This window comes from Panthera onca, chromosome B2 (genome assembly GCF_046562875.1).
Source record: "Panthera onca isolate mPanOnc1 chromosome B2, mPanOnc1 haplotype 2, whole genome shotgun sequence".
NCBI lineage: Eukaryota > Metazoa > Chordata > Mammalia > Carnivora > Felidae > Panthera > Panthera onca.
In genome coordinates this window covers 4,953,060-4,968,079 of record NC_138343.1, presented here as the reverse complement: position 1 = coordinate 4,968,079, position 15,020 = coordinate 4,953,060, and the positions used below count along the sequence as shown (strand labels likewise).

Sequence of the window (15,020 nt, the reverse complement as noted above, 5' to 3'; positions counted from 1 at the left end):
TTTCACGTATTTAATACAAGAGAGACAAAGCTGGGAATAATGAGTTGTGGTCAATCAGAAGTTCATTAAGAGGGACACCTGGGTGGCTCAGTCGGTTAAGCTTCCCACTTGGGCTCAGGTCATGATCTCACAGTTCATGGGTTTGAGCCCCGTGTCGGGCTCTGTGCTGACAGCTCAGAGCCTGGAGCCTGCTTTAGATTCTGTGTCTCCCTCTCTCTGCCCCTCCCCAGCTCACATTCTGTCTCTCTCTCAAAAATAATAAACATTAAAAATAAAAAAGAAGTTCATTAACAAAAAAAGTAAAAAAAGATTCATGAAACGCTAGAAATACATTGATGTCAGTGAGTTTTTGAAAAGCAGTGTAATGGTGGATTTTATAATATATCGTAGTCTCTGGAAACAGAAGCCTCTCGATCAACTAAAGTTTGTCTTTTAGAGGGGTATATTTAATTTTTTCGGTAATACATCACATACCAAAGGAGGGAGTCACCTGCACTTATAAGAACTTAGCGAACTCCTCTAGACAAAGGCCACCAAATTTTAGAGATTTCTGCAGATTGTTTTGTCATGCCTTGTTGACTTTTCTGAGGCAAATGCTATTTTTTCCCCTAATTCAGTAATTTTTACTTTTTTATTGCTTTGGAGTGGAATCCTTTTTTGAGACAAAATATTTGCACAAAACCCTGACATATAAAACATTAAACACAGCACCTTTCCAGGTGATGACAGCGGGGCGGGGCGGGGCGGGGCGGGGCCGGGGGGTAGAGAGAGACAGAATTAGGCACATTCATACCATGGCACACAGCCTGAATGGCTTGGGTAACTAACGCTATTTAGAACCCAGTGAATACCCGGCCCGTTCCTAGCGTGTGCATGGCTGTATCCCAATTTAGAGGTGTGCAGTCCTTCCCCAGAGTCCCGCAGAGTGTAGGTGGGTCAGGATTCCATCGCGGTGCCCTACCGGGTCTGGGTGCCCATAAGTGAGTTATGCCTCAATGGGCCCTTCTGCAAAATGGGACTAACTGCCCTTCTCCCTCGTGGAGTCCTTCGGAAGATTAAATGTGCTAACTCATGCAGGTCCCTCAAAACAGTGCCCGGCACAGAGCGAATCCTCTACGGGTGTAACCCCGCATCACTGCAGAGACACAACCAGAGCTGGGATGCCGGGGCCTCTTACTCTAACGTTGTTTTCCGTGGGCGTTGATCTGTGTTGGCCCCTCCTCTGGTCTGTCAACAGCCCTGGGAAGCAGGCAGGTGTTGGAGGAGAAAGGGCCTGAGCTTTGGCACATGGGGCAGTGTGCTTTCAACTGGTCTGAGGCCCAGCCGGACGGGTAGGTGGCCACAGCTACGCAGACAGCAGTGGGCAGCGGCCTCAGGTGGCGATTTACATGTGAACAGTAATGACTCAAAATTAAATACAGTTAACCTTCAGTTCCTCACTTACAGAAGCCACTAATTCCACAGCAGCCGTCTAGGACAAAGAGACCGGCCCCCAAATCACAGGGGGACCTACCAGACACAATTACCAACTCGGTCATCTGGGTGAGTTAAAAACACACCAGTGTTTGTGTATTAAGGTCAAAGGAGATTCATAACATCGGGTTCAAGCATCGGTTACATCTTAGAATCACCTGGGGGGCTTTGAACCGTCCCAGCACCCAGGCACACCCCAGCCCACTGAAATCAGAACCTTCGGGAGTAGAACCCCGGGCATGAGTGTATTTGAGAGCCTCCTTAGTGATTCCAAAGTGCCAACTAGTGTTGGGAACGTGAGCTGGTGGTATGAGGGGGGCATGGGGGCCGGGGGAGCCCTGCAGGTGAAGCAGGTGTGACCATCGTTCCTGGAGATGCTGTTTGTGCCACTGAAGTGACTCCTGGGGCACATCTGGCGGGGACAGGCTTCTCTGGGTCACACTGGATAAGGAAGTGTCGCTGAGCTGTGCAAACACTTGGCTTGCCTTCAGTGTTAGCCCAGAACACTATGGGATAAAAGAGGTTCAAACTAATAATACCCTGGGCATGTGTTTAGGGAATTAAAGTTGTATGCCTAAAGCAGCCATAAGGAATCACTGTTTTTTAAAAAAAATTTTTTTATGTTTTTAATTTTATTTTTGAGAGAGAGAAAAGGGGAGGGGAGGGGCAGAGAGAGAGAGGGAGACACAGAATCTGAAGCAGGCTCCAGGCTCTGAGCTGTCAGCACAGAGCCCGACACGGGGCTCAAACCCACGAACCGCGAGATCATGACCTGAGCCAAAGTCGGAGGCTCAGCCAGCTGAGCCACCCAGGTGCCCCCTCACCCAAATTTGTTTTAAAATTTTTTTAACGTTTATTATTGAGAGACAGAGACAGAGCATGAGCAAGGGAGGGGCAGAGAGAGGAGGAGACACAGAACTCGAAGCAGGCTCCAGGCTCTGAGCTGTCAGCACAGAGCCCCACGTGGGGCTCGAACTCAAGAACCTGAGATCGTGACCTGAGCTGAAGTGGGATGCTTAACTGACTGAGCCACCCGGGTGACTCAAGGAATAACTGTTTTATCCTTCAAACAAACATGTGCTGGCTTGGATTTCTGTGGATCAAATGATGTATTCGTTAGCAGAAGGAAGTGTCATTAAACCAGTAACTGTAAGAAAGAACACCTACAACAACGAATGTGATTTGCACGGTGATTATAAATGCCACGAGGTTCTGCCTTACGTTATTATGCGACTATAGCCAAACCAGGGTGGCTTCTTTCCAACTAGTATTATTAGCCGGATTATATTTGAGGACTTTTAGAAGCATAGTTTTTGCACATTAAGAGCGGTTGCAGTAGTAAAATAACAACTGTCTCTATCTTTTATGCAGGTTAGAACAGCCTCTCTCTGCCCCCTGCACTCCCCTGAAAGAACAAAGGCGTGAAACCTGGTAGGCAGGTGCCTTTACAAGGTGAAGTGGGGAGGGGGGTTTATCTGGCTATTCCAGCATTCAAGAACCACACTTCTTTTCTCCGGTGTCAGGACTCAGCTGGGCACAGGTCAGCGGGGCAACCAGAGGCTAACCTGCGAGGCAGGGTGAGGAGGGGACTAGTGTGCCCGCTGTGCCTGCCGCCTCAGCCAACCGCGGCCCCCGGAGTCCCAGCCCAAGCTCGCCAGCCCCCCCTGGATCCCTGACTACTGCCTCTGCTTTGGGTTCGAGTCTACGTCCTGGCCTCCAAACAGCGCAGGCTGATCGGCCTGGCGGGGCTCCCGAGAGCGGCCCTCCCCCAGCTCTAGGCGGTGAGAACCGGGCATTGGAGGGAGATGGGAAGCCACCAGTTCCTCATAGTGTGTGTGTGTGATTGTGACCTACCTTGTGTGTGTGTAACGTGCCCTGTGCAAGTGCGCGATGTACCTTGTGTGAGTGTGACCTCCCCTGTGAGTGACGTATGCCATGCGAGCACGCGTGTGACGTCCCCTGTGCGAGTGTGATGTCCCATGTGTGTGACGTCCCATGTGTAAGCATGAGTGTGAGCAGGGCCCCCGGGGGGGAAGGTGCTCCCACGGCCCCCACGAACCTTCTGGGCCCAGCTCCCTTGGAGAGCACCAGAAGGAAACAACGTGTAAGCGAAACTCACCGAGAGACAAGAGGGTCTCCGAGGCCACGTTTCTGATTTCCTCGGTGTCGCACTGACACAAAGTCACCAGCATCTTAATGCTTTCGGTGGCCTGCGAGGAGAGAGCCGTTAGTGCTGCGACACCCACGGCGGGGCCACAGGGGCGGTACTGTCTTGCCCAGGGTTCCCTGGGCCCGCTGAGCGTCCGGTTCCTTAGGGGCTCTTTTAAAGGAACACATTCCGCGCCGTCCCTCCAAGATGCACCGGATTCGTCTCCCGGGATGGCGCCTGGGCCGCGCACCCGCAGGAGCTCCAACAACGCGAGTTTGGAAGCGGAGTGGCCAGCCTCTCCTTCCAGAACAGGATCCCCTTCCCCGAGCTCTTTCCCACGCGCCTCACTGGTTCCAACCCAGTGCTCAGCTAAGGACTCTGTGTTTGGCTTGTGTGCGCAACGGGAGGACAGCCAGAGCAGGTGGTCGGAACCCTCGTGTCTGTCCATCCCACACGTATCAGCGCCCCAGGGACCGGGCAGTCGGCCAGGCAGCGAGCGGGGCTCGGTCCTGACCCCCCAGGGTTTCCGGTCCGGCGGAAAGACAGACGGTGGGACAATGACAGGCGGGGACACGGTGCTCGGGCAGAACAGAGCTGGGAAACGTCATCTGGTCTGACCTGGAGAGTCTTCACAGAGGAAGCGGTGTCTTAGGGCAATTAGCCACATTCGGGCAAGTGGTAGGTGTGTGTGTGTGTGTGTGTGTGTGTGTGTGTGTGTGTGTGTGTACGTGCGTGCACGTGTGCATGTGTTGGGCGGTGTGGGGCAGGAAATACATTCCAGGCGAGGGGAGCACCTCCTACCAGGACCCCAATCAAGGAGGGGCCTTACCAGCCACATTAAGTGCTTTGAACTTCATCCTTAGCATGGTGGAGAGCCACATAAGAGCTTTAGAAGCGGGATTTGTGGGGTGTTTTGTTTTGCTTTTATTTATTGATTTTGAGAGAGCTAGAGAGCGAGCAGGGGAGGGGTAGAGAGAGAGAGAGCGAGAATCCCAAGCGGGCTCCGCGCCGTCAGCGCGGAGCCCGATGTGGGGTTTGAACTCACGAACCGTGAGATCACGACCGGAGCTGAGATCACGAGTCTCACCCTTGACCCACGGAGCTACCCGGGGCCCGGGACTCGTGCTGTAGTGAGAGCAGCCTCGCCGCCGCAGAAAGCGCGCACGGAAGGCGGCTCCAATCGGGGTGGGCAGAGCGGGCTGCCGGGCGGTGGGGTCCGCGGGGCGGCGCCGTCGGGGGTGAGGATGAGGTGGGGGAGGGGCACGGACGAGCTGCACCCCCCACTGAGGTGGGCGAGCTGGGTGCCGGTCGGAGGTGACTTCCCAGCAGGGACGCCCCGCAGCCAGCCTGGAAACCGGGGCGGGGGGCGTCATTGGCCTGGGGAAGATGACAGACACCCCCGGGAGAGGACGCGTGCAGGCAGAGGAGGGCCTAGGACCGCGTTTCCACGGACACCACGGCGTGGGGCACGCCTGCGGCCAGACCCAGATGCTTCCGCTGAGGTTCTGACGAGCTGAGGGACCAGATTGCGAGATGGCGATTCTCCTTCTGGAAGGAAGCCAGGCGCAGAGAGCCCTGGTGCCGGTGACAGAGGTGTCAGTGGCAGTGAGCAGCACGGGCAGACCACAGGCTCTTAGCCCAGAGAAACAGATGAGGGGCCCGAACTTCGAGGGCCTCTTGGTTTGAGGATCTCGATCCCTTATTTGGGTCCAGTTTGGTAACAGAAAAATGTGGCTGTCTGCTTGCTACCATTAACTAAGTACTACTAATAATAGTAACGATAAAAATAAAATAATGATAATAATGTTAATGATGATGATGATGTTTTCCCTGACAGGTTAGCTAGAGTTGATTGGTTTGGGTGGATGAAACCCCTGTGTCCACACTGTTTTTCACACCATGCTGCCCAGAGCCCCTTTCAGGAGTTGGGAGGCTGGGGATGGTTTAAAAAGAGGTGTTTTGTCCAGCACAAAGGATCATATTTTCTGGAAGAAAAGAGAACAGTGGAGGAATCAGGGCTCTCAGACTTGAGATCTGCTGGAGTTAAAACTGTTGCTTTTACTGTCACGTTCACACTGTGCAAATCCACAGAAGCGGACACAGTTCACTGTACCCTGGTGACTTTGTTTCCATTAGCTCTGTGTCACAGCCATCGTCTCTGAGATGTCACGGGCACCAGGAGGCCACTCAAATAAACAGCAGTCACTGTGGGCTCTCTTGGCCACATAAGGTATTTTTCAGCACGTGACAAGGAAGGCTATATTTCCCAGAGCTGTTTTTCTGCACAGGTCATGAGACTTCTTTTGAGAGTATTAACCCCTCTCTTCATGCCCATCCAGCTACAGGTCCTGCTCCTTGTCCCATGCGGCCATCCAAGATTTTAGCAAGTTTGAAGGTGTGACTTTATCTTTTTCTGAAAAGTGACTAGTCTTATTTTTGATGATTTAAGGTAGGTTGAACATTAAATCTTTCCTACTGAAAGGCAAACTTTCTTTTCTTTCTTTCTTTCTTTCTCCCTCCTTTCCTTCCATTTCCTTTCTTTCTTTCTTTCTTTCTTTCTTTCTTTTCCTCTCTTCCTCCTTTCCTTCCATTTCCTTTCTTTTCTTTCTTTCTCTTTCTTTCTTTCTTTCTTCCTCTCTTCCTCCTTTCCTTCCATCTCCTTTCTTTTCTTTCTCTTTCTTTCTTTCTTTCTTTCTTTCTTTCTTTCTTTCTTTCTTTCTTCCTCTCTTCCTCCTTTCCTTCCATTTCCTTTCTTTTCTTTCTCTTTCTTTCTTTCTTTCTTTCTTTCTTTCTTTCTTTCTTTCTTTCTTTCTTTCTCTTTCTTTCTTTCTTTCTTTCTTTCTTTCTTTCTTTCTCCTTCCTTCCTTCCTTCCTTCCTTCCTTCCTTCCTTCCTTCCTTTTAATTTCCTTAAGTAATCTCTACGGTCAACCTGGGGCTCAAACTCATGACTCCAAGTTGCATACCCCTCTGACTGAGCCAGCTGGGCACCCTGAAAGGCAAAGTCTCTAATGTTGGGAATTCTCAGCCTTTGTTTCATTTACATTTTAGCCCTGTCACTGCTCAGTGACATGTCCCCCTGACACACTTAAAATGGGTGAGCTGCTGCTGGGGTGCCTGGGTGGCTCAGTCAGTTGGATGTCCAACTTCAGCTTGGGTTGTGGTCTTGGGGTTTGTGGGTTCGAATCCCCATTGGGCTCTCCACTCTTAACGAGGAGCCTGCTTCAGATCCTCTGTGTCTCTCTCTGCCCCTCCCCCATTTGCTCTCTGTCTCTCAAAAATGAATGAACATAGGGGCGCCTGGGTGGCGCAGTCGGTTAAGCGTCCGACTTCAGCCAGGTCACGATCTCGCGGTCCGTGAGTTCGAGCCCCGCGTCAGGCTCTGGGCTGATGGCTCGGAGCCTGGAGCCTGTTTCCGATTCTGTGTCTCCCTCTCTCTCTGCCCCTCCCCCGTTCATGCTATGTCTCTCTCTGTCCCAAAAATAAATTAAAAAAAAAAAAAAAAAAAAAAAAAAAGAATGAACATAAAAAAAATTAAAAAAAAAAGGAAGGGTGAGCTGCTTATTAAAGCAGATAGATCATGAGGAAGCATCTGGGAATTTATCGGCACATTGAATTTCAGTATTTCCTTACAAATTTTATTTGTCCCTGTTCTTTCTTGTACACAAGAAAAATTGGTGAAATCATCCTATCAACTCTTTTTTTGGGATAAGCTATCCATTTCTGGGCTGTGGACTGCTGAAACACATAATTATTTCATTTGGAAAATGATCAACCCTAACGAAACAAAGTCACATTTAGCTACTATTTAAAGAAAAGACCCCCAGGGTGCTTGGGTGGCTCAATCGATTAAGCATCTGACCTTGGCTCAGGTCATGATCTTGTAGTTGGTTCCCTTCGTAGGTTCGAGCCCCGCATCGGGCCCTGTGGTGACAGCTCAGAGCCTGGAACCCGCTTCGGATTCTGTGTCTCCCTTGCTCTCTGCCCCTCCCCCGCTTACTCTCTGTTTCTCTCTCAGAAATAAATAAGCATTAAAATAAAGTTTTAAGAAAAGACCCCCAAATGAATACACAGTTCCCACCGTGAAGGAGGTAAGACAGGTGCCCCCAAGTATGGGAAGAAAGCTGTTGGGTGCACTTGGCCTAGACTTGCTCAGAGCTGAACTGGCGGGGCCTCAGAGACTGGATCTTACCTGCAAGCTTTTCAGGGCCAGGCAGGCTGCCTTCTGGAGCTGGGGGTTTGCCTTTGTCAGTGCCTCACAGTAATACAGCAAGGCCTGGAAGAGAGGGAGGGACCTCGTGAGGACATTTTGATGTGTTTGCAGTTTCAGAGGCATCACTTTTACTCCCGGACCTAAACTATAGATAAAATGAGACATTTCATATGACCTTCAGAGCACAAAAAAAAAAAAAAAAAGAAAAAAAATCCATAACAATTCATGTTTACTAAAAGAACTGTCTCTGAATTCAATCCATTACTCTATCAGGTCACAGACTCTGTGGACTATGAAGCTGGAAGGTCCAAAGTTACGTTTCCAGCATTCAAGAGCCCCTGAGGTCTAGCGCAAGTGCTGAGATTGCAGAAGGGTCTGTAGGGAAGGAATGTGTCTCCACAGAAGCTGCGAGACGCTAAGTGAATCGCGTGGAAGAAAGCCACCTTCCAAAGTGCCAGGACACGGTGCATGAAAATGATACTCGACCTGGACCGGGAAGGACGGGTTAGATTTCAGCCAAAATTAAGAGTTGGACGCTTAACAGACTGAGCCACCCAGGCGCTGCCCCCCCGCCCAATTATCTTTTAAGCTGGCTTAAGACCCAGGCCCTGCGTCACCAACCACTATGTGACCGTTTCTCTACTATCTTTCTGATTTCCTATGACTTACGTTGACCTAATTATCGTTACGTATGTACACATATGTACGCCTGTGTTTATATCTATTTCTACTCTCTCAACTTGCTCACGCGTGCTTCTGGCCTTTTACTTAACTTCCTGTGCCGTAGTCTGTCAATCTGCAAAGTGAGTAGAATCAAAAGCCACTCACAGGCCTTTCTGATTCTTCCACATGGTGACACATGTCAAGGACTGAAATCCGGTCTTAGCATGAAGTAAGGCCTCGATAAATAGAGCTGTAGTGTTACTGTTATTCTTATATACATCTGCGTATTCATGTATTTGTTTATAGGAGATACAACAGTGACTCCATTTCTGTTGAAGCTCCCTAAAAGATGAAGATCTTGTTTTTTTTTTTTTGTTTTTTAATCTTATTTGATTTCTTACAGCATCTAGAATGATACCCTGCGCTGAGTGAGCACCCATCAACTCTGGTGCCACCATCGTGCCTGGATGAAAGAGCTTGAAAGTGTAACCAAACACCTGCTGATGTGTTTGCTCATGGGATGGCACCTAGCACTGTGGTGGTCCCTCCCAGTTGTGATGAGACACAGCCTACTTTCTCAGTGCTGGACAACAGCCCCACCCTTAAATTTTTTTTAATGTTTATTTATTTTTGAGACAGAGAGAGACAGAGCATGAACAGGGGAGGGTCAGAGAGAGGGAGACACAGAATCCGAAACAGGTTCCAGGCTCTGAGCTGTCAGCACAGAGCGTGACGCGGGGCTTGAACCCACAAACCGTGAGATCATGACCTGAGCCAAAGTCGGATGCTCAGCCGACTGAGCCACCGAGGTGCCCCTGTTTTGTTTTTTGAATGTTTATTTATCTATTTATTTTGAGAGAGAGTGTGCCTATATGAGCGGGGGAGGAGGAGAGACAGGGGGAGGGAGAGAGAGAGAGAGAGAGAGAGAGAGAATCCTAAGCAGGCTCTGTACCACCAGCACAGAGCCTAACGTGGGGCTCGATCCATGAACCGTGAGATCATGACCTGAGCGCAAGCCAAGAGTCGAACGCTTAACCAGCTGAGCCACCCAGGTGCCCCAGAAACAGGATCTGTAGATGGGACTTCTGGACCACACTGTCCCTGTGAGCATGAAGCCCGTAACTCTGCTGGCTTGAGTGGGAACTGGGCGCTGTTCCCCGGCCTGAGAAAGCATGTGGCACTTCTCTGTGCCTTGCAGAGATATACCATCTCACAGGACACGTAAGCAGCATCTTGCTCACTTGGGTTTGAGCAGTGGCCCAAGAAGAGGTGGCTGCTGTGACATTTGGATCGATAAGAGTTATTTTTTTTAATATTTATTTATGAGAGAGAGAGAGAGAGAGAGAGAGAGAGAGAGAGAGCACAAGCAGGGGAGGGGCAGAGAGAAAGGGAGACACAGAATCCAAAGCAGGCTCCAGGCTCCGAGCTGTCAGCGCAGAGCCCGACGTGGGGCTCAAACCCACAAACCGTGAGATCGTGACCGGAACTGAAGTCGGACGTTTAACCGACTGAGCCACCCAGGTGCCCCACAATTGGTAGGAGTTCTAAGAAGCCAAGAGAAGCTGTGCTGTTAAGCAAGAAGTCCCTGACACTGAACAGGACAGCGAGCATCTCCTCTGGCAAGTCCCAGATGATTGGAGAAACAACATCCCAACACAACGGTACAACTAGAAAGGATGGACATCTTCTACTTGTTTGGGGTGGGGGAGCAAAAAGCATCAAAAGTGAACCAACCTACAACTTTTAGTTTCAGTAGCTACGGGTTTTCAAAGGTTCAAGATTTATAGAAACACCAGCTCTCACCTAGGTATTTTTATATTTGCTTTAGCCCTTCACATGTGAGTACAGAATTAATGTGCCAACGTTTGCTATTTCATACAAGAAAAAATGGAAAGAACTCAAGGTTTGGGCACGGTGGGTCCAACATTTCTAGGTGGTACCTAAGTTTCTAGCTTCTTAACTAGTGTGTCGTCTAAGCCATCTGCAAGGGGACACTCTTTCGTGGAAAACGAATCCAAGGGCATAACAATGAGAGCTGAACTGGAATAAAGAGAGAGCATGTGGCCAGTGGCATGTGCCCTAAAAGTAGAAGGCGCATACAGAAGAGCCAAAGAAGGGCTGTGTTGTAACTGCTGTGGTTGCTACTGTTTTCTGTGTTGTTTTTTAATTTTCAATGTTTATCTATTTATTGTAAAACTGAGAGAGCAAGTGGGGGAGGGGCAGAGAGAGGAGGAGAGAATCCCACACAGGGTCCACGCCGTTAGCACAGAGTCTGATGGGGGGCTCCATCCTATGGACCGTGAGATCATGACCTGAGCCGAAATCAAGAGTTGGATGCCCAACCGACTGAGACACCCAGGTGCCCCAGGCTGCCTTTATCTAAGGAGACGCTAGACCATGGGTCCTTGTCATGACCAAAGGGCACTTGTCACGACCAAAGGGCACCATGATCCCACGCACAGAAGACTGTGTCTGTATAGGCTGCTACCAGCAGCGGTCACACGCCTTTAATTTTCCTCCTCTCTCTTCAGTAGAGTGAGGATGATTGGCCCATAGAACAGCCTGTTGAGCAAATCCCAGTAAAAGACTGGAGCTTTGTAGGAAAGAAGAACATGAAGTCCCTGCTCTTGGGCCCAGATGACCTTAGAATGGAAGGTCTTGTGGAGACACAAACATCCCACCATTCCCCAGCTTAGCTGACACCTCAGAGAAGTTAAGCTCTTCTCAGCTGTCAACATTTGACCTTTCCCAGGACAAGAAGGGGCCAACTTTGATTTTACTGAGCTGATCTGAGGGTGGGCATGAGCTGATTTTTAGAACAACTGTTCAGATTATAAAGGGGACCGAGCCGCTGTCTGTACGGGGCCCCTGCGTGCTTGAATTGCCAATGCCTGTTACACCCGGCTGGTACTGAATTAAAGCCACGGAGGGGTCAACCTCCTCTCCCCTGGCAAAAAGGAGTGATGGCTTTCGAAATTAAAAATATTCTTGTTCTTTGACTCAATGGTTTGATGACCGATGCCAAGCCACAAACTGTGTGTGCCTGTATGCTCATCATGATATTTTTCAGAGTTGGGATCTCCACAAAGGCCCATCAGTACGGAACAAGAAAATAAATTATAGAGTATCCATACCCTGAGATGCACATTCACCCCTCAAATAGAATGAAGTAGATCAACATGTTCTAACAAGGGAAATAACCATGATCTATTACATTTAAAAACTCAGTTATGCAACAGAACAGTGTGATCTCATTTAAGAAAAAAAATAATTATAGGGGCGCCTGGGTGGCTCAGTCGGTTAAGCGTCCCACTTTGGCTGAGGTCATGATCTTGCACTCCGTGAGTTTGAGCCCCGCGTGGGGCTCTGTGCTGACAGCTCGGAGTCTGGAGCCTGTTTCGGATTCTGTGTCTCCCTCTCTCTCTGCCCCTCCCCTGCTCGCACTCTGTCTCTCTCTCAAAAATAAATAAATATTAACAAAAAAGAAAAAAATAATTATAGACGTTAGCATATGCGTAGAAGAACATTAGAAGGAATGTACACCAAATCCCTAACAGTTTTCTCTGGGGGCTGGACTTATGGGCACTAAAATATTTACAGTATATTTTGTAGTTTAAATTGTGTTACAGGGTATGTATTATTAATAGGCAGAAGAAAGTTATTTTTTTATAAGAAACATTGCAAAACATTAATAGTAAATGATAGAAAATTAAAGAAGCTTCTGGCTTGATGTCCGTGGTTTGGGGCTTTACCTTTTCCCTGAAGTGCTGGTTTCTGGAGGCTGCGGTCAAGTACAGCATCACAGCCTCACGGGCTTCCTGGTCATCTCCAGTCAGCAGCACAGCCAGGGTCCCGAGTACTTCCTGCTGGGCCGAGAGGCTGCCCGGTGCAAGGTCACTCATGGCCTGGAGCAGTTTCTCATCTCTCAGCGACTGCAGGGTCTGAATCAAGGAAACTAGCAAGTGAAAAGAAAGCAGAGTTCACTTTCCGATTGTAAGGTAACACACTCACTTTTTTTATACGACTCAAGTATACGTGTAATAACAAACCCACGTACGCAAAGTCAGCATATGATGAAGGTGATGTTTTCAGTTAGTGAGAAAAGGGCATGATTCTAGTAACTCTATTATGGCAAATGGCAAACCTTAATAGGGAGTAGTGAAGGCAGATCTCCATCTTGTACAGCCACTAAAATAACTTCCAGATGAATTAAATAGTCAAATGTAAAAATATACAGCGAAGGAACTACAAGTAAACTTGTAGTTTACTACAAATAAAATCTTCCCAATGAGAGCCAACTCTGTTGCCGATCTTTTAGCCATACCCGTCTGGCAATCCCCTGGCCCCGAGTGACCCCAGCTTGATGTTCTCTCTGTCTGCACTCGGGCACCTGGGCCCCGATGGAGAAATCCAGCTGGTTGGCTGGAATATGGAGATGATACGATAAAAAATAAAATTCTGAGTCCCATTTGGACAAACTGATGATGTTCCATGACCAAGGAATGTATTCTGATCCCTCATAAAGTACCCGGTGCAGGCATCTGTCACCGAAACATTAGGATAAGAGTGTATCTGGTCAGTACAGATGGGAAACGATAACCTAAAATTCACGATCCATCAGTAGACAGCATCCACTATTCAATGGACACATTAGTGAATTTTTGAGATTTTTTTTTTTTTTTTTGGCTTTAATTTCCTGTTTCTGCTGCTGGGGATGTTGTGGTCATTTCACTGCTTTTAAAATAAATGCCACAGCATAAGGTCTCGAGACAGTATTATGTATAACAATGGAACAAACAAATCATGGAAAACAACCTAACTGTTCAACAATCATCAACTATATTCGCATGCACCCAAATGCAGGGATACTCCAAAACTGAAAAAACTTTCAAAGGATAACATGGGATATAATACCAAATAAAAGCTAGGACTGAATGCTTTATAATAGGTCATCACAGCTTTGAAATGTCAAATCCATGCATATCCAACTAAAAATACATTAAATTTTAAAAGTAAGATAGTAGGTGATTTGAATATTTTTAGGTGTACTTTTTTGTTTTCTAGTCTCTTTTTTTTTTTTTAAATAATGAGGGCCTTTTTCTTATTTAAAGGAAGAAGAAAACAAAAAAGACATGTACAGGGTTAGGGTTTCTCCACGGTCCTCCTCCACTCCTACTGGTAAGTAGGTACGCCTTCCCCCGGGACCGTCGGGGGGAGGCTCAGGGATGTCAGCTGCTACTGATGTCATTTGAACAGTAGAGAAATTTACTCAGAAAACTGCTTTAGAGACAGTGACAAACTTAGAGAAGATAGGAAGACTATCCTCAAGTGAGATCCTGTGGTCTCCCGCCTCGGTTCTCCTTCTAGAACTCTGGACCAGCATCTACTCATCATGAGGGCTACGTAGACTCTCCTGTGTTCGGGCTGGCTTAGGCACCGGGTCGGGGGGAGAAAGTGCGTCTCCTCACTGGGATGTGAGCTCTGTGACGGACCTGTCAGTGCAGGGTTCAGCGTTCTGGAGGGAAGGGCTAAGTCTGGTGCTGAGCCAACCCGTCTACTCCTAAAGAACACGCTGCAATCCCACCCCCTTTCACCGGCAGCGGTGAAGTCTGGGTGGATTTACAGAGCACAGACTGGGGAGCCAGGACCCAGCCCCTCGCGCCTGGCTCCGCCCCCAAAGAGGTTTCCTCTCATTTCAGCTGCTTATTTTATTTTCGGCATGTGACACCACGCGAGAAGCAAGGCAATCGTGAACTTCAGGCCACCCCGCTGTGCTGGTGCCCGTTCTGCACCCTCCCCGGAGACACAGCCCGAGACGTGGTTTTCCATCTCCTTTCCTGACCAACATGTCGCCCCATCTGCCTTCTCGTGAATCCCATTGCGGACTGTTATGAAAGTGCCTCCAAAAAGGGCAACGTAACACAGTACTGCCTGTAGGCTCGATCCCACAAACGGCAAATACATTCGTGAAGAAATTACATCATTAAATCAGCTTCTGGTCAATGTCGTATCCTTGCTGGGTGATCAGGATGCTCTCGGTACACCCCTGGTTCATTGCCAAGAGGCTCACTACTGTTAGGGGTCCAGAAGTCGTTGAAAAGGCTGATCTCATCCCAGCTGTTGACTTGGGGGAAGAAATGGTTACCAGCCCTAAAAACTATGACTGAAAAGACCAGAGCTCACTCCACATGGAGCCACCACACGGTGCCACGAAAGAACACGTCCCACCTTGCTTGGCCAGCTGGTTCAAGTAGCTCTCTAGGTCGCTCACACCGTGGCTGGTGAAGTAACCGTAATACTGGAAAACGGTGATGACCTCCGAAGAGAGGCTGGAGGGGAGCAGAGGCTCAGCCTGGTCCAGGATTTGGGACACCAGGGTTCGAAATACTGTTTGGAAGGAGAAACACAAAGAGGCTTTGAAGTGCCACGAGCACTCATTCGTCCACCTGTCTGTCTTTGTACCGTGGGGTACGGCAGAGCACAGTACGCGAGACGAGCTAGTCCTCAGTGAATAGCTGGACGAT

At 48.8% G+C, this 15,020-nt stretch overlaps 1 protein-coding gene across 8 annotated transcripts in view; it reads right to left on the bottom strand.

The window, feature by feature from the left end:
• The window catches only part of RIPOR2 (RHO family interacting cell polarization regulator 2), a 229,617-nt gene that overhangs the window by 2,907 nt on the left and 211,690 nt on the right, over positions 1 to 15,020 (bottom strand). For 4 of the 8 annotated variants that reach the window (XM_078446582.2, XM_060614652.3, XM_060614655.3 and 1 more), the window contains exons 18-21: positions 14,725 to 14,883; positions 12,249 to 12,451; positions 7,813 to 7,896; positions 3,593 to 3,683 (exon numbers count right to left, since the gene is read on the bottom strand). In XM_078446582.2, the coding sequence (XP_078302708.1) occupies positions 3,593 to 3,683; positions 7,813 to 7,896; positions 12,249 to 12,451; positions 14,725 to 14,883 (537 nt within the window). Of the gene's footprint in view, positions 1 to 3,592; positions 3,684 to 4,968; positions 5,198 to 5,414; positions 5,608 to 7,812; positions 7,897 to 12,248; positions 12,452 to 14,724; positions 14,884 to 15,020 lie in introns of those variants that run through there. The other 4 variants (XM_060614651.3, XM_060614654.3, XM_060614650.3 and 1 more) reach the window with 4 other exon arrangements.